Below are 19,172 nucleotides of genomic sequence, written 5' to 3'. Positions count from 1 at the left end.
ATACAGCGGGTATGCCGTAATGGTGATGTGGCGTAACGTGTATGGAGTATACGCGGAGTGTACTCCATGTAATGGAGTGATGCACCATACGGTGGGTATGTCGTAATGGTTATGTGGCGTAACGTGTATGGAGTATACGCAGAGTGTACTCTTTATGGTAGAGTGATGCATCATAAGGCGGGTATGCCATATTGATGATAGGTTGTAGCGTGTGGAAATGGAGTATGCGTGGAGTGTACTCCACGGGGCAGCAACACTCTGTGTGACGTATCACAGAGATAAGGACAGTTGTGCAGTTGATGGGCGTAGAACGTGGTGAATAGTATCGGGAATTGTGGAACAATGTCTCGAAGTAGTTATGGTGCAGCCTGTAGTCTGAGGTGACAAGTGTCACCGTGATGGACTTATGGCTAGGAGTATGGGTGTAGTAGCATGATTGGGCAACGTCACTTCGTGACGTGGTTACTGACAGTCGTGCTTATGATGGGTGAAGAGTTAGTGTGGAAATGGCGTAACGGGAACGTGACGAGATGTCACGATGTGACGGGAGTACGTGAGGAACCGTACTCGTGATGAGTTAGAAGTTGGCGTAGAAGTGACGTAACAGGACGTTGGGTGACGTGACAAGGTCACGGTATAGCTTGGGAGTAGTCTCGAGCTATATGACGTGACATAAGGCGTAATGGTGACTGGAGCCTTGTCGCACTAAGTGTTGGGATGAACTGTAAGAAGGGACGAATAGCATGAAGAGTCATGCTAGCCGGGTCAAGAGAATGTTGGTATTAGCATATGGCCCTCATCTCTACGAGCAGGTGATCGACATGTTATATGTTGATCTTAGGTGATAAAGGGGTAAGGTACATGTGTAGTCTGGGAGACACGTGTACCATGATGGATTCACCATATGTAATGGGTAATCTGTCCTGAGCACAGTTACACGGTGCTTAAGCCTCAGAGTTAGCGTAGAACCGTGTGTCTTGTATGGATGTGAATGAGGATTAGTATAGGCTAAAATGCATGAAGATAGTGACGAGTGTACTGTCTAAGGAAGGGATGCTTGACTTAGTTGGTCTGAGTCATGCATCAAGATGAGTTCAAAAAGGAGAATAAGACGAATGTCTTAGTGTCTTAATCCTAAGGTAAATCATGGGTTCACTTAATGGATGAGCACTTGAGACAAGACATTGAGTTGGAAGATGTGGTGACCGTAAGTGGTCTCCGAAAGGTTTTAACGTAGTAAAGGGCACGTAAGTGCACGGGATAGAAGGTGAGTGTTTCAAGTATAGTGTAGTTCTATTACTAGTTCAGTTGCTTATGCATTAGATAGAGAATGACGTTAAGGTGATATATGCATGTAGGTTGCCAGTTGACACGCGCATGAATGGACTGCATGGTATGAAAGTAGCATGGAGTCTAGGTAAGTATTACGTTCATGCCCTTCTGGAGTTTTCTAGAAATTACGAAACGAAAACGAAAAGCTTTCTCTTTAAGAAAATGTTCACGAAAGAAGATGACATGCTTTCAAACGTATATGTACGTACGGCCCCTCCATGAAAGCCCCTTTTTATGCACCCAAAGTTATTAATTGTACGCATGCGAATGGATGACTATAAGATGTATCTATTGTACGTATTTTCTAAGAAAACGAACTGATGTAAATGCCTGAAAGACGAGCTTGAGCCGACGCCTTCGTGGATCCTACGGACCGACACTGTCGCAAGCGTCGCGAGGTGATGCTCGCGAACGCCGCGAAGGCCGATGTTCAAGGTGATGCTTACGGATGCCGTGAAAGGCAAAGTTTGAGCCCGTGCTTTATGTTTTATGGACGGTACAAACTGACACTTTCGTGAACGCCGCGAGGTGATGCTCGTGGACGTCATGAAAGGGGACGTTCGAGCCCATGCTCACGAAATGATGTTTTCTCATGAAAAGAAATGTTTTCTCATGAAATGAATGTTAAATGAAAGAAAGAACTAAATGAATGAAAGCTCCAGCTCTTCAGAGCTGCCATGAATGAACGAATGAAAGAAATGAAAGCATGAAATGTATGAATATACGTAACGGCCACATGAATGAATGAAAAGGGGTACCCAATGAATGAATGGGCAGATTGCAATGCCGGGCAGTAGTACTGGTAGGGCACCCAGTGCTGCACCCTAACGGAATGGGATTCCAACCCGTGGCCACGGGCGAATCCATTGGCCATAGAGCCGCTAACCCTAACACACGGGGCGTAACAGTGTGTACTGGTCTATGAAAGTGAAAAGAAAGAATGTATATACGTATGTATGCACGCACGCACGAACGAATGCACTTTAAGAAATGAAGGCACTGACAGGTGAAACGTTTTACTAAAAGAAAGGAAAATCCCGTCCAGTGACGTTTTCAAATGAATGCACGTATGCACGCATGCATGAATGTATAGTATGTACGAATGATGAATGCATGAATGAAAATCTACGTTGTTATATTTTAACTGCATGAAGTAATGCTTACGAGTCTTCGACTCATTTTAGTTTTTATGTATGTCCCTCCCCCAACAGGGAAGGAAATGAAGTACGCATCGGGACGGACACGGCCCATGGGGAAGAGCACGGAAGTCTAGGCACGAGCATTTAAATGTAAGAGAGGCTTTTTTATTATTAAAAATGATGTTTTCCGCTGTAAACCTCTTTTATTGTAAAAACATATTTTATTTTATAAACGTAGAGTCTTGCACCCTAGGAAGAAGCAAAAAGTTTTAAATCGGACGGTAATTCCCGTCGTCCTTTATCAAAATATTTTACAAAAAGACCCACCACAAGGACGGGTGTTACACACAGTTCGCGTTTATTTATTAAGTTATTGTTGATCAAGATTCTAAGTCCATGTTCATGTTCAGTTACATTCAGTTCAAGTTCAAAAGTCATGTAATGTCACGTTCAGTTTCATGTTCACTTTAGTTCAGTTCATTTCATGTTAGTACATGTCATGATATCTATCAGGTCACATCAAGCTTACTCATGGCTCACGTTTTGCATTTATGCTTTTACTATCATGCATGCATTTATAAACTGTCAGTTTAAGTTGTTTGTTAACATGCTGAGATTTATAATCAAATCTCACTTAGTAGTCCCCACTATCATTCTCTCTAAAATGGTAAATCATGTACTAGGACTAAGAGGCGCACGATGGAGGATGATCTCCTAGAAATGGTCAATTAGACAACGATACGAAACTCATCGCTTCAATGCTCCGTTTTATTGATAATATTATGGCGTCCTTGAACAAGTTTCGACTTTCGAGAGCTACTTGATGGATTAGCCTAATAATTGCCTTAGTTTTTGCATGTACTTAAGGGGCTTTGCTGCCTCCAGTACTATTATAGTTACAGATATTTTGGACTTACATTATAACTTGAACATCTATTATCTTCAGTTTATAGAATATGTTTTATGTTTGTGATATAACGCGTCTGGTGCAAAGTATTGCTTAAAAAAAATCTCTGTTGCAAGTACTACATATTATTATATATATGCTAGGTGCATTATATCCTTAATTGTCTTGAATGTGAACAGGTAACCTTGTGTTGCATATCCCAACACTTCATAATCAGTTCAATACCAAGCGAAATTTGGAGATGTCAAACTACGTGTTTGACTCAAATTTTTTTATTTTTTTTTAATTTGTCTGTCTGTCCCAGGAAATGCTTTAAAGTGAGGTTTGAAACCGTATGATAAAACTTGGCTCAGGGAGAAAGGCAAAAGCCTAGATCACATATTTACATTTTAATTTATGATTTTGATAGCACTAAATTTGCTAATTTTTGTTAAATGCTTCCGCAGACTCTCTTTCAATTTTATAAAATACATTTCATTTTTATGAAATGAAATCTTTTGTACTTAACGCTTCATTAATAAAAAAAAATTGTTAAAAGGCAAGTAACATTTCAGTCCCTCTGTTTTCTTAAATTAACATTATTCTTAATCACGGGGATTACAATTATTATTATTATTATTATTATTAGTTGTAGCATAAGATATCATCAAGATGACTTTCGAAATTCTGAATAAAAAATTATCTATACAAGGAACCATATATGACCCATGATAAATGTTTTGGAAAAGATAACAGATGATGTTTCTCATCTGAAAACCATTTCCTGGGGCCTACCTTTCATCCTACTACATTCTAATGCTAGATGTGATTACTAATTTTTCGCTCCTTTAGGATCAGCATTACTTACCTCCACATCCAAAACAAAGAAAAGTTGAAAATCAGTCACCATGGCTCCGAAAAACGGCTGTTCTCCTTTAGACTTTAGAGAGTTTCATGTACACTTGATATGGATCGAGGCAAAGTTGTCAAAACTTTCATGCTGCCAATAGAACATTTCTCTGCCACTAACTGTGAATTTACAGATGTAACCGAAGGCAACTGAGTGCAAACCGTTTGCTGATTACATTGCCAGTGTGGAAAGTTTGTTCTTTCATAACCTGCAATCACATAGGGAAATTCATTTAGCAGGCAATCCATTTTAGCTAAAACATGCTAAACTGAATGTATAAGGAATAGATTTATAGATAATAAACTATAAAAGTAAATTGGCTCTTTTCAACAGGAACATCACTTTACTTACACCAGTTTCTTGTTTTACGAATTAATTAATCTTAAAAAAGGACCGATCAATAGCATGGCCATATCCGTCTATGACATATTTATAATCTCAGAAATTTATATTAGAAATGATGCTTTAATGATGCCCAAACCAACCATAGATTTAGCATACGTTTGGATGTTGAGTTGAGTTGAGCTCTTTATGAATAGTAATGAGTTGAGATGGTAGAGTGAGTTTTATGGAGTCCACCTAAGATGAGTTTAAATGCGTTTGGATGTTAAGATGAGTTTAAATATATTTATGGAAAATTGAAAAATATTGTAAGTCTCACGTGTAAATGAGTATTGAATTGAAAAATGTTATGGGTCCCACGTGTAAAGAGGTTTTGAGTTGAAATGAGTTTAATAATTTGAGAGTTGGGTGTTTAGATATTAGACTTAACTTAAAATTAAACTGAACTGGGTTAAACTTAGATTGAGTTTAACAATCAAAAGGGGCCGTGACTAATGATTCTTGCTACTTGCCAATGGTATTAATCCTTATCCCAAACAACTCAACCGGAAGTACCCAAGTCTATGAAACAATCACAATAGCTAGGGATGCTAATGGGTGGGTTTGCCACAGGGTAACCATTCCACCTAGTTGTCTAAAAACATTCTCACCCAGTCTCTATTCACGCATCAAGTTTTAGCAAGAGGGCCCATCCTGGCTCCATTTATGTAATGGAAAACCCAAACTTGTCCGGTACTACCCTGTGTCTTCTACTTCCCCACAATAATTTCAACTTTTCCGCCACACCCAGAACAGGATCATATTCAGAAAGGCAATGTCCAGAAAACCATAGAAAACAAAATTCCATAGAAAATCAAGAATTCAAATCAACACAACCATTTTTAGCATAAGCCCAATAACCCTTAATCCTCAAAAAAAAAAAAAAAAAAAAAGGAAAAAAAAAAAAAAAAAAAAAAGGGGGACTTCGTAACCATAAGTAGAGATGCAATTCAGAAATCCCTGCTAACATGGATCCAACATCTAAAATATAAACTTCCAAAGATAGATATGTTGTTACAAATGAATTTTTGGTTAGAAATTAAGTCGAGAAAAGGAAAAAGCAAAAGAAACTAATCACAAATGGGGGCCATAATATTTATATCAACTGGTAAAAAGGCCAACTTTCACAGCTGCAGACATCAAGAGAAATACCACTAGTAAAATATGAAATAAAAGATGGAGAGAAGCTCTCAACCTCCAAACGGTAATACACCCTATTACATTGGAAACCAAGATTAAGAGAATGGTCAGAGTAAAAGCCTATACATAGCAATAGGATAAACTTAGCTAACACACCCATAACCTCACTCTCAGACAAGGCCAATAAACTTTATATTTATGTATATATGCATGTATACATGCACGCATTTGCGCGCGCACACACACAAACACATACCTAAGGTTGGCCAGAAAAAAACCATAGGAAGGAAAGAAATTAGAAAATAACAGCGCAAGACCTCACAAAGATTTGCAACAAAGGCATGAAGCCAATAACAAGAGGCTACTTGACATCATGGGAATCTGGTCCGAGGTGTAGCAATATTTTTTTTTTTTTATAGGTAAAAAGAAGATTTATTGATCCACGTAAATAGGCAACGCCCGAGTACACAGGAAGTGTACAAGAAAGAGCCTAATTACAAACTTCGTGCTACTGATAGTAGCGTACAAAACATTAAGGCTCGTTCCATCCCATACAATAGCCAAGGTGTAGCAATTCAAGCCACTTCGCTATAAATCTCTGCCTTGACTTTAATTTCATCAAGCCTGGTAGCACAAAACCTTCTCAACAAATCCCCACCAAAACAAAACAGAAATACATCATACCCAACTTTGGTATGAAATGAGATGTGGAATATCAACTTACTCAACTGCAATTAATGCACAACCCACCATATCTTCATAACAATATATCTGGGGTAGTCTAACTTGTCTCAGTTTGCCATTAGAAGTACTATACTCATGCTCCTTAGTGCGTTGTTTTAATAACAGCCAGTGCATCTTCCTACACAAGCTGTCTTACAGTGCCTGTTTGCACCTTTCTAAGAGCATCCCAGACTCGTCAAACGTAACATCCCCTACTAATGCTAGATTTAAGAGCTTTAGGACCAAGACATCATAACCTTTATTCTTTCAACCTAGATGTATGACCAAGAAATATACACTTTTTTTTAGTGGTAGGTTCAAATTTATTGTCATTTAGATGAGCATATGCTGGAAACAAATATTTTCATATGAAAGGTGTTGGATGTACAAAGAGAATTACAAAACAAAAGCTTACAAATTGACATAGCTTGCTATAATATGTAAGACATACTTTTCAATAATAAGAGATTTACAATCTAGTGAACCACATCAAACCATGTCAATTTGTAAAATAATTTTTTGTAATTACTTTTGTGGAACACATATTTCTCTTTTCATATAAAATAAACAGTCTGGTTACATGACCAAACTTCTAAGAGAGTTAAATTCTATCTCCACAGATGATGGAAACCTATTCACAAACAAACAAGCCAGATTGACTACTCTTGCCCAAAACTCCAAGAGTTCATGTTCATGTGCTTTGCAAATTGCAACCCCATCTATTTTGGTGTTTTTCTAGCTGTTTGGTGTCTCATAATCCCTTCACTCTCTTTTTTTTTTTTTTTTTTTTTTTTTTTTTATTGGCACCGGGGTTCCGAGAACAGTCCTGACTAATCCTGGGGGTGCATAGGCCCTCGACAAGGAGTTTCCTGCAAGTGCACCTCGGGTAATTCAAGGAGAAAATCTCCCAGTCCGATGGCCCCTAAGATTGTTTGCACCCAAAGGGATTTGAACCTTAGACCTGAGGGGAGCATACCCTCAAGCCCAAGGCATTTACCACTTGAGCCAACCCCTAGGGCTTCATAATCCCTTCACTCTTGCAGAACTTATTCAACTTACCTCACAGAACTGCAGACCATTATCCTACCGAGGCGCTAGATCTTCTTTTCTGTTTACTTCACAACCAAGCCTTCCATTGCTTAAAGAAAAATCATCACTAAAGGTCAACAAATACCAATCACAACACTTGGAAGAAACACAAGAATGACCTCATGAATAAGAATGATCCTGTGAACAGAAACGCTGAACTTAAGTAAAAAATGTTTCTCAATCACCCAATATACACAGAACTGCAACTTTCCAATTTTTACTGTATAATAAGCCCCTCTTGCTTAATTCCAGTATCCCTCTTCTACTCATATGCCCCGGATGCATATGCCAAAGTCTGGTTTCTCTGAACCATAATCTGTAGGAAACAAAACAGTAGCTATTGTGAAAGTCATTGTATTGTATGTGGCAAATAAAGGTCCTCAATCTTTTTACCTTTATCACAACCATGACATCAAAGCAGCAGCAGCAAGGGCCATGCTCGCTCTTGATTATAGAGGTGGAGCAGCCCACTCATCCTCTCAACATCCCTCCTACTATCTGAATCCTTCTCATCCTTATGCCATCTATCTACTCACCATCAATAACGTAACTTTCCACACAGAGACAGAGAGGCTATAAAGACAAAGGGTGGCATGAATTTATGATTTTGTTCAAGTATAAGATCCTATCTATAAATTTATGAAAGTTTAAATAAAACCAAGGTGAACCAAAAAAGGGTCAATTAAAACTTGTCCCTGCCCCAAACCCCGCCTTGGGTTTTAACACCAAACCCCATCCCTTCGTAGGCTAGGAAACCTGCCCATTTGGTGCAGACCTGAGCTAGTCCCCAACCAGACAGACATAACTGCCATTACTAACAATAACCATCCATGGAAAGATATGGTTCAACTCATCACACCTCATTTAGGACAAACTTCAAAACTCACTTGCAGTTTACAAAGTGCAACAAAGTGGAATCACATAAATTATACAGCATAGATACACAAACTATGAACATGGAAAACAATTACTTGAAAGTCCAAACAGTACATGTGTGGTAAGGCAGAATTATGAAAGATATGGAGAGAGGTCTCTAGAATCTATGTGCTAGATAGATTTAAAGCATAGCCTTCTTATGAAGTCACATCATCCACTTTCTCATTTTATTACACCATTAAATGAAAATTATTCCTATAAAGCCACATTATCCATCCAGTTGTATTATTTTTAAATGAGAAACAAATAATATGTACAATTAAGTTAAACTTATTGAATGAACAACAATCCTCTAATTAAATCAATAATGTTTATTTAGAACTAAAACTATTAAATGGGAAATCCTATATTTAATCAAGTTACTAGTTTTTATAAAAAAAATAGTTCAAAACGCATTTCTTCTAAAATGAGAAATAAACCTAAGAAAGAGTACAGAGACATGACTTGATGATATTGCAGAAAAAAAGGGTTCCTAGATATGGGTTCCTCGACTTTTTTTCTTGATTTTTATGGCGTATGGTATGAATGAATCTAAAAAAAAAAAAAAAAATCTTTTAAAAACCTATATTGTATATATTGTTTTTAATTAAATATCTTATATTTGTTATTCCCACACATTGCACGGGTTTGCGACTAGTTGCTTATTAAAAAGTACGACTGAAACCTGCTTCTTTGCTAGCTCTGTTGCATATCAAGGATTGAAGAAACCTGGGCCACCAGTCTTGATAGCAAGCAACACTGATACACATGTAATCACCGCAAGCCAAAACAATGCTGATCCTGCAATGGACAGGTTTTTGATGATCAACAGGGTATGAAGCATAGCATAAATCAATCATACATTGTGAACAGTAAATATTAACTGCCTAAGAGAGTTCATATTAACACAAAACCTCTAGAACCTTTGGACACACCAGTGGAATTAAAGGGGATGGATTCAGCATTAAGACCACATGATCTAGGTACCATCGACCCTATAGCTGAGAGATCATCTAAAACTTTGGCATTTCCAGTTTCAGATGCCACTATCCCTTGAAATTCTTCACTCATAATCAATGTGGCTAGAACATCCATAAATGATTCTTTATCCGTTCCACTTTGACCCTTCTTGTCAGTATGATTTGACAGATCAGAATCAAACAACTCATCATCCGAAATGCTCACATAAGCAGAATCTGCCTCATTTCTGTTATCATCTTCATCCTCTACATAAGCTTTATATGTTAGTCGAAGTAGTATCTCTCCAGAGGGCCCCTTTCTAAATAGTCCCCAACCTCCTCGCAAGACAACAATCCTGTCTGTCGGCACAGTGTCATGAAGAGAACCCAGATTGACCTGGAAATAAAATTCTATTCAGAAGCTGTAGAGAAAGGAAAGTAAAGAATTGGCAAGACAAGATAGTTTCCATGTGAATACAGTCAATTTCGTGCAAAAACTTGTTACTGTAGGTCCATAGCTATTAGTTACATTCATATGGTCAAATGAAATGTCAATTCAAATGGAATCTTTCAATTTTTGCCGGATAACTAAGTTGCTCTTAAAGAAGTTTCAAATAGTATTTTATTAGCATACTGATTATATATATATTTATATGTTAGAAACATATATAAAATACCTTTCATATCAAACATGAGATCACACACACAAGCAAGTGAATATATTTTATGGAAAGTAGAGCTAAATGGAAAAAAATGACTTTCTACCCAATGGGAAAGACCTCATGATTACAAACATACCAATTAAATAAGTTAGTCAACCAAGCCAAAACTTGCCAGAGGAAAAAAGTAATTACCTCCCCCTCTCCAATGGTCAACTCTGCAAATCCTAGAGAATCCTTTACTTGGATGTACAGTTTTTGTTTTCTAGGGTTCACAACGAGCATATGAAAATCCTGCCACATACCAAATATAAACGATTACTTGTAGTTATAAACTTCAGATTGAACTGAATTCAATGATGTAATGAGCACTTTCTTGCAAGAAGCATCACCTGATTCCATATTGGTTCACCGGGGGGACCAATGACTGTGGTTTGACTATTCTTTTTACTGCGGATGGTTTGATCTCCCAGGCTTAAAATAACATATGGATCTGTTTTGCCTGACAAAAAATAGAGATGATAGAACGTATAAAGGCATCAAAGGTGGACATATACATGGAACAAAGGATCACATTCTTGAGCAATGTCATAATAAATGTTGAAGAAAATGAAAGTGCGAGCATAACATCAGTCAGATATGACTCTAAACAAGATACAAATTTGCAGGATGTACACCAAGTATATGATCATTTAAGCATATTAAGTTTCATCAATTCATGAAGTAACTATAATCTTTTTTGGAAACAAGTACACATGGAGATATATTTGTTACCATAAAAAGCATACGACAGATTCCGAGCATCTACAAGAGTCACTGATAGTTCTCCAATAAAATCATTGTTTCCTTCTTGCATTTTCCCAGATTTATAGTCATTGGTAGCAGGACCAATTGATCTTCCTTTTTGGAAATCTAAATCAATCTTCTTTGGACGTACAAATAGTCGAGGCAAATCCTTGGTGAGAAGTTTAGTCAAAAACCTAGAATAATTCAGTCAAGAATTTAAGTTAAAGAGTGGAAAACATCGATAACAGGCATACAAACACAAGATATAAATGACGTACCGAGTAGGATATATAAGATAAAAAAACATTTAATTGAGGAGATTATGACTCCATCTAAGTACATGATTTAGCCAAGTTTAAATCATACACATCTAGGAGAAGAAAACTATTGAGAGAGAAAGAGAGAGACGTTTTATGTGATTCAGTGATGTGTTAAAACCCCACCATCAAGTATAAGATTTGGCCAAGTTTACAAATGAGATCAGCTGAATCGAAATTAGTAAGACGACATTGGATACAAATGCGACTTCAATCTTCTAATGAGATGAAGGTCCATGTTTACAGAAACATAAGATGAAAGACAGCCATTGGACATCTCTCGGTAAACTTGGCACAGTTATGCAGTTGACAGCCACAGTACCTCCACAGACAGGTGGTATTTTTTGCCTACTGTTTATCAGATGGATTCTACCACTTACATATCACATACACAAATTTAAATCTATGTAGATGAATTTATGATTTCTTAGCCAAATCATTAAATAAAAATATCTAAAATTGAAAAATAAATAAATAAACAATCATAACTATAATAGTGAACGAATAATTGAAGAAATAAGCTTTATGTCTCATGCCAGCTTGAAGTCCCCTGGAAATTGTTTCAATTAGTTTTTTCAAATACGAGAATACTATAATCAAATATTATTCTAAAACATCTATGAGAACAATATCTCAAATCAGACGCAAGTGAAGCTTTCAAAAAGACTCTCTCTCTCTCTCTCAGATTAAATAACCAATATGGGAAGCATATTTTACCTTTCTAAAAAGAAAAGGGAAAAAGTACACATTTCATCCTCTAACTAACATTTTTCTTATAATGTACAACCTAAAATACTAAAACAAACATATTGAACCCTCCAAATATCAAAAAGTTGCTGTGAGCATGCTCTACTAAAATCTGGCCATTAAGATGAAGCCACATACCATATTTTCATCTATTTTTTCCATCTTAACATCCAAAAATATTTGGAGAGGATGATATTCGACAAGTTGCAATCTGCAAGCTCCACTAAGACCCAACTGTTAAGATTGTGCCACAATTCATATTTTCACCTATTTTTCATCCATCTTAATAGCTACATTTGACAAGTGAGCTAATTGATGGTTGGAGATAGTTGGAGGGTTTAACGAGTTAGTTTTGTTAATTTAGGTCACACATTGCAAAACACGTGTTAGTTAGAGGTTGAAAAGTGTATTTTCATAAAATAAAACTAAGTTAAAAAAGCAAACAAAAAGATAATTACGTTGATAGCATTTAATAGAATTATATTATGACCAAGAGTAACAAAGTCCACTTACATTGAGAGAACAGGAATAGCTGATTTTCCCAAGCATGCACAAAAGTAGAAAAATGGAGTAAACATGCGTCAGTATCTTTGATATCAAGCATACCCAGCAAAAAAAAAAAAAACTTGTACATCAATAAGCATAGCTTTTAGATAGATATATAAAACTTTGTAAGACTAAGCATGATAGAGGCTTTCTTAAATTGTGCCAATAGTTGACAAATACCTAGAATATTTATAATCATTCATAGCAAAACTTCAACCGGTTTGTCTCCAAGGTAAAGAGAACTTGGCAAATGTTAGTTGGACATTTTTTGAGATGGGAAAAAAGACACATTGTTAACTTCATGGCTAAAGAAGAGGATTGAATTGACCAAATCAACTTAGTTCATCAGAAACCAAATTAATTTCAGTGCACTAGTTGATTCAGATACAAAACCAGTTATTAGTTGAAGTAGACCGATCCCAGATGATCAGCGGATTCAAAACTTTTTTTCTTTTTTGAATTGTATTTCAGAGGTCACATTCTTTTTCTTTTTTGTAAGAAATACGAGAGAGCTGAACATATATTAACATTTTTTAAGCTTGTGTTTGTTAGGAACAGTAGAAACATTGAAGGATAGGAATATGAAATTCTTTACTTTATTTAGTTGAAGAGAAAAACTAGGAAAAAAATGAGTATTTTGTGTTAACGTTGCGACTATGCACAAAATACTACCATACATGACCATAAAACTTAAAATTTGTCGTTTCATATTCTTATTGAAGCTTACCGATGAATTCATATTTTAAATTCATTTATAAATGAGTTTGGATGTTTGAAATGCATTATATATATTTTATATTTTCATTAACGCTAAAATACCGAATTCAAATTTGTCACGAATTTTCGATTCAATTGGCCCTTGCGTGATGCTGCATCTGACTTCCCAATCCTTGAATAACTTTACTACGTTTTATGTTTCCTTCAATTATGTCAGAGTCTGATGGTATATAAGACAAATATTAATTCTATATTTTTAAGATGACCTGGTTTCTCAGATTTCAAATATTATCTCTGTTCGTAAGCTATCTTTCTTACACATTTTTATGATATCATAATCATTATAGCAATACATAAAGAAACAAACTTTCAGCATGCAACAACCCAACCCAAAAGAATTCCTAATACTATCTTTATATGTTGAAAGTGTTGTACTAGACTTAGACATGAATCAACCATATGAATCGAGAGGATAAACAGAAGAGTCATTCTCAGAATCCTCTTAAGAGAGAGATTGAGGCAGAGATAATCTAGATATTCCCTTGACTGATAGAACAAGAGATTCCTGTGATCCTAATTAGGGGCTAGGAGTTTATAACTGGTTGACAGCCTTTGTTGTGTGCACTACCTTTCAGTGTACATAAAATAAATCAGAGTTTGTAAAATATGTAGTACTTTATCAAAAAGATAAGGTTCTAGCACAATGTCTGGTGTAGTATTAGTCTCTTCAGGTAAGTTTTTGAAAGTTATTTAACATTGTTCATTTTAAGGAACCTTTGATTGTGGATCATTTACAGTAGTGATGTTCCTAGGTGGGATGTGAATTTTATCGAGCCGATTCTTACTTTGTCTTCAGATGTATTCTTTGAGAATGGATGGTGAGGACAATCTGTTTGAAAGCATGGTGTGTTTGCAGTAAGATCATTTTTATTATGTTCAATATCCCAATGGTAGTAACCCTTTTTTTTGGAAGAATATTTCGTGGAACGAATCATCTGTGAGAATAGCTTTCTTTATTTGGACTGCTACTTTTCAGAAGATCCTTACTATGGATAATTCGAGACAGATGAAAATCATTGTGATGGATTTGTTTTGCACGTGCAGGAGTGGGGAATTGATATTCATCTCCTTTTCCTTTGTGGCGACTAGCACTCTCTAGAATGCTATATCCGGTTTGTTCAGTTTAGATTGAGTCATAACTCATAGTGTGATGGAGCTCTTAGCATGTTGGAAGGGGAGGTTTAGTTGTTCTCAAAGAGAAGCATTGTTAAGAATGATCCCATGTTTTTTGTGGCATAAATGAGGAGAAAGAAATGACAGGTTCTTTAAGGACAAGGAGAAAATGGTTGCAGACCTTAAGGATTTATTTTTTCAAAGCTTTGTATCATTTGCCGTTTGCTTATTTTCCATTTCTATTTCTACGTATTCTTTTCTCTTTATTTTGCTAGGTATTTCTCACGAATACACACCCTGTGATCTTCAATTTTATCATTAATAATGTTTTATTGGACAAGTATTGGCTTCGTAGATAACTAGATATAGATACCCGCACTAATACCGGTACTCAAATACTTGTCACAAGGAAATTGGTAAAAAAAAAAAAAAAAAAAAAAAAAAAAAAAAAAGCGTATCTTCGCACACTAGATATGAATGAAACTGCAAGGCATTTCTACGAAGCAATATATATTATTTATTGACAATACATGAAATATATGTCCTATTTATAATAGTACCACTCAAATCTGTAATTGATAACTCTTAGCTGGAAGATTAAAACTCCTTAACAATCTTAGAGCAGTAAACATTGAGAGAAGATTCCCAGAAGTTGGTGAACAGCAGGATGATTTTACAAGAATGTCAGGAATTGAGTGAGAGAGAGAGATGAAGATGTACTTCCAGAAGGTTGTATGATTGTCAAACGGCTATAATGTCATATGGTAGTTGGTCTCTAAATTAGATTAGAAAACCTTTACTTGTTCAAAACAAAAAATCCTAGAAAAAGAATGCAGATTCACAAGGTGGCTATGATGCTAGCCGTTCTTTGTATTACCAAATACTGGCTACTAAATAACCTACGTGCTTTTAAAGAGAATTTACCCAGGATGACAATAGTGAGATTGATGACTGATGGTCTAAATTAGATTACAAAACTTTTACTTGTTAAAACAAATATCCTAGAAAAAGAATGCAGATTCACAAGGTGGCTATGATGCCAGCCGTTCTTTGTATTACAAAATACTGGCTACTAAATAACCTAAGTGCTTTTAAAGAGAATTTACCCAGGATGACTATAGTGAGATTGATGTCTGATGGTAAAATCCAGTGGGGAAATGCTATTTGTAGTCCTAGGTTGTGCAAGTCCCGCGTACTCCTTTTAAAAAAAAGTGGATAAATATGGGACCCACATGAAAAAATTAAATTTTTAATAATGGACCCCATTCTTTTTCAAAGGGAGTGCGCGGGGCTTGCATATCCTAGAACTGTATCTAGCATTACTCAAAGCAATATACTCTAAAGGGAATGAATTTTCTAAGAAGCTATGGCAACTACCCGATGAGACAAAATAACAGAACACGATAAAATTACTCTGTTAACTGCAAGAAATAACAGTGATGCATCAAGGAGTTGAAACTTTCAGGTTGAAGAACAGGGCATAGGGTGAGAGAATGGAGTTATATGGAGGAAAAGAATTTGCCTAACATGGGATTATCTATTGTTGAATTAAATAAAATAAAGTTCAAGAAATTTGGCAAAGTTCATTTTGTGGCAAGGATGAAAAACGCGGTCAATAAAACATCCAAAGGCACTGTTGTAGAAGAGGATGGAAAAGATATTGCAAAAGCACCTACTGAGAAACTAGACTCGGATGGTAAAATAATAATGAAAATCCTGAGAAAAAAAAATATTAATACAAGATGGCATGCAACAACAAAAAAACTTCAGTAGTGACCAAAAAACTTCATCCTTTAATTCAAAAACCAAGAGCTTAAATATTACGAATATCCCTTGTTCCCACAAGAATCTCTAGTTCATTATTTCCTATCATTACCCTAATCACTATGGTTTATTTGGTTAGAAACCCAAATTAGAAAATTTACCAAGAGAAAATTTATAAATGTAACTACTTTAGTCAGATGCAAGTATACAAATAAAAACTATGATAGCCATGAAGAAGCAGACATACCCATCAAATTGAATAAGCGGAATGCAGACAATTCAAATTTGATCCTTGGGAGTGAAACAAAAGCCCATGAAACAGCTCTCACCCAAGGCTCTGTTGGTATCAATCGTAGTCTTACCCACAGTTCCCCATCAATGTCAAAATCTTGAACACTAACTGGCACGGTAAAGCGGATAATACCAAATTTTAGTGAGAGCATTAACAGCATACAGGCATCGCCAGCATATCGAAGGCCTATTTGGTACCTAGATGACATCAAAGGATTTATAAATCAGTCAAATGCATTATTGATTTGGTATACAAGGATATTAATTTCAGAAATGATGGCATTTAGCAAATCACATTCAATATTTGCCATATCTCATGCCAGCAGACAGTTTATGTCCATCAAACAAACTTATTCTCCTCTCAAATCTATGAATGCCTATTTGGTTAGCTAAAGCCTGAAGACCAAATTGATTTATTAACTAATCCCGCCAAAAGAAGGGACAACAAGCAAAGCTACTATTTTCTTCACCCGTTGCTCATGGGGGACAAAACTTTATTCTTGCCTTTATTCCCTTTGAGGACAAGGCCAGTTTGACGTGGGGGTGCTGATTTAGTGGCGGTGGGTGGAAAAGTTGCTTTATTACTTATTCCATTAGGAAATGCAGATTTTGTGGTATGTCACATTCATGCATTTACGATTCATGTGACAGTATTGACACTCCTGAAAGGTGCTCGTTCCATGAATTGCTCTACTAAAGTCAAAGTTCTTTCATTAAGTCGAATTGAAAGGTAAGTTTTGTCAGTGATTAAATAGAAAGGGGGAGCAGTTGGGGCCTCTTTCCAAGAATCTTTGCAATGAACCATCTTTGTGAAAGTGACAAAGAATGCTGCACTCAGAAATTCTTTTTTATTGGTTAGTAGTAATCAAAGAATGCAACACTCAGAAATTCGACAATCATATTATGAACAGGATAAAAAATGAACTATATCTTCATGTGCGCGCGACTAGCAATCAATAACAACAACAGCAGATCTCTCTGCCTCAATCCTCTCAAACTATCAGAGAAATTAAAAGGATAACATATAAAGACACTATAAAAAAACACCGGCAAGCTTTCTTGGACTCCATACGGAGCAAACAAAACCAGGCGCACTGCTAAATCAGAACAAATTAACACGGAGATATGAGATAATAACTGCTGAGCAGAAGTAAGAAGAAGAACTTCCATTCAACCAAATAATTCAAAAGGGTAGCTTACTGCAAATCATCAACGAGACGCGAAGTCCGGCGCTCAACGTTCCTCACCGACAACGGTTCATCTCCCAACGAGAACTGCCTAATCTCAACCCTGTCAACATAATCAGGCTTCTTCAAGTCATCAATAACTGGCTGAAGCAACCCAATGATCCAATTCTCGATACCAACTCTATAAACCTTCCATAACTTCCCCAAAACCATGTTCACCCACTCTACCGACTCTTTCCTCTGTAAATCCTTCTCCAAAAGCAAGGAAAAGCTCTTCGGCACTTGTGGCCAGCCTCCGGAGCCGGCCCCACCACGCCTACTCTTCGCACCATCCGCTTGGTTTCTATTCCTCGAAGTCCAGAGCTTATCGAAAGCAACACCAACAAAGAAAAAGACAACGAATAGTCCGACTATATTTCGACTAACAGGGGGCGAGGGGATCGGACGTATGACTTCCATTTGGGTTCTAAGTTTATCTAAGATTAGGTCGTTCTGGAATTCGGTAAAATTGGACATCAATTGAATTGGCGATTCTCTGGGCAATTCTTCGTCGTACAATTCATGTGAAAACGGATTCAGTACGAAGATCTTGGCGCTCCGTCTCGCGGCATGGGCTAATTCCACGTTAAGACCACGGTTGGGAGCCTCCAAGGGAATGGAACAAGAGAAAACGCTCCATTTTCCAGAGAGATTTCTTCTCTTTCGTTTGGAGAAAGGAATGGTGATGGGATTAAATCGCCATAGTCTACTACAGGGGCAAAGAAGCTGCTGCTGTAGCTGCGAGCGATCCAAGCTCGCGGAAGGGGATTGTGAAAGCATTTGGTAATGGAAGTAGAAAGGTAAACATGAAGTCCGAGACAGACTTTGAGCGAGTGCGAGAAATAGACCAATACCATAGCAGCCCCCCGGAAGGAGGCCTTCTTCGCCCTCCACCTCAGCACCCGACTAGACCAAACCATGCAGAAGAAAGAAAAGAAAAGTAGCAGTAGAATAGTAGGACTCTGGATTCAATTCAAACGAGGATCACGCGGACAAATACTACTGTTTCTTTTTTCTTTTTCCTCACAAAGAACTCGTGTTTCCGAGCCAACACGGTTTAGGCAGTCTGCCTACCAGGCTCATCCTCCACTTTCACGTGGCTTTTGTCGTAAGGATTTTACGCTGCGTTTGGCGAATAGATTTTGAGGATTAATGCACGTGTTTTAATAACTCTCTTTCAAGTTTCAAGGAAATTCGTGAAGAAAAAATTTATTTATCATCTTAATTTTTATCATCATTTCATCATTTTATGATGTAACATTAAATGTTAAGTTTATAAATAAAATATTATAATAAATAATTTTTAATCACTTAATGTCACATCATATGATGATGAAAGTTAGGATAATGAATAGTATTACTCTTTGCAAATCACAATATATATAGCCTAGTTTATTTTTATAGGTGAGATGAGTTAAGTTTAGATAAAATTTATTTTTTTAATATTATTTTTATTTTGAGATTTGAAAAAA

General features: G+C 36.5%; 1 protein-coding gene across 3 annotated transcripts; it reads right to left on the bottom strand.

The window, feature by feature from the left end:
- Positions 1 to 4,021: 4,021 nt before the first annotated feature.
- On the bottom strand, positions 4,022 to 18,659 carry LOC121258030 (tricalbin-3-like). Of its 3 annotated transcripts, none has more exons than XM_041159352.1 (9): positions 17,675 to 18,659; positions 16,431 to 16,672; positions 12,497 to 12,515; positions 10,908 to 11,113; positions 10,526 to 10,635; positions 10,329 to 10,427; positions 9,430 to 9,871; positions 9,201 to 9,316; positions 4,022 to 4,475 (listed from the first exon to the last, which is right to left on the bottom strand). In XM_041159352.1, exons 1-8 carry the CDS (start codon positions 18,478 to 18,480, stop codon positions 9,228 to 9,230), a joined length of 2,013 nt encoding a protein of 670 aa, XP_041015286.1. In that variant the 5' UTR covers positions 18,481 to 18,659; the 3' UTR covers positions 4,022 to 4,475; positions 9,201 to 9,227. The 3 variants fall into 3 exon arrangements, with proteins under 3 accessions (XP_041015286.1, XP_041015287.1, XP_041015288.1); XM_041159353.1 differs by having other exon boundaries at positions 9,439 to 9,871; XM_041159354.1 differs by having other exon boundaries at positions 9,451 to 9,871; positions 17,675 to 18,657.
- Positions 18,660 to 19,172: the final 513 nt, after the last annotated feature.

This window comes from Juglans microcarpa x Juglans regia, chromosome 3S (genome assembly GCF_004785595.1).
Source record: "Juglans microcarpa x Juglans regia isolate MS1-56 chromosome 3S, Jm3101_v1.0, whole genome shotgun sequence".
Classification (NCBI taxonomy): domain Eukaryota; kingdom Viridiplantae; phylum Streptophyta; class Magnoliopsida; order Fagales; family Juglandaceae; genus Juglans; species Juglans microcarpa x Juglans regia.
Note: the sequence above shows the minus strand (reverse complement) of the source record. Positions and strands in the feature narration are given on the sequence as shown.

What these genes read in the sequence shown, in the direction of transcription:
- LOC121258030 (XM_041159352.1), bottom strand. Translation starts at nt 18,480, where the DNA reads ATGCTTTCACAATCCCCTTCCGCGAGCTTGGATCGCTCGCAGCTACAG. An exon ending in CGTCTCGTTGATGATTTGCA is followed by an intron (nt 16,673 to 17,674) that starts GTAAGCTACCCT and finishes GATGTCATCTAG; the next exon opens with GTACCAAATAGGCCTTCGAT. An exon ending in TGTGTCCAAAGGTTCTAGAG is followed by an intron (nt 9,317 to 9,429) that starts GTTTTGTGTTAA and finishes TGTCCATTGCAG; the next exon opens with GATCAGCATTGTTTTGGCTT.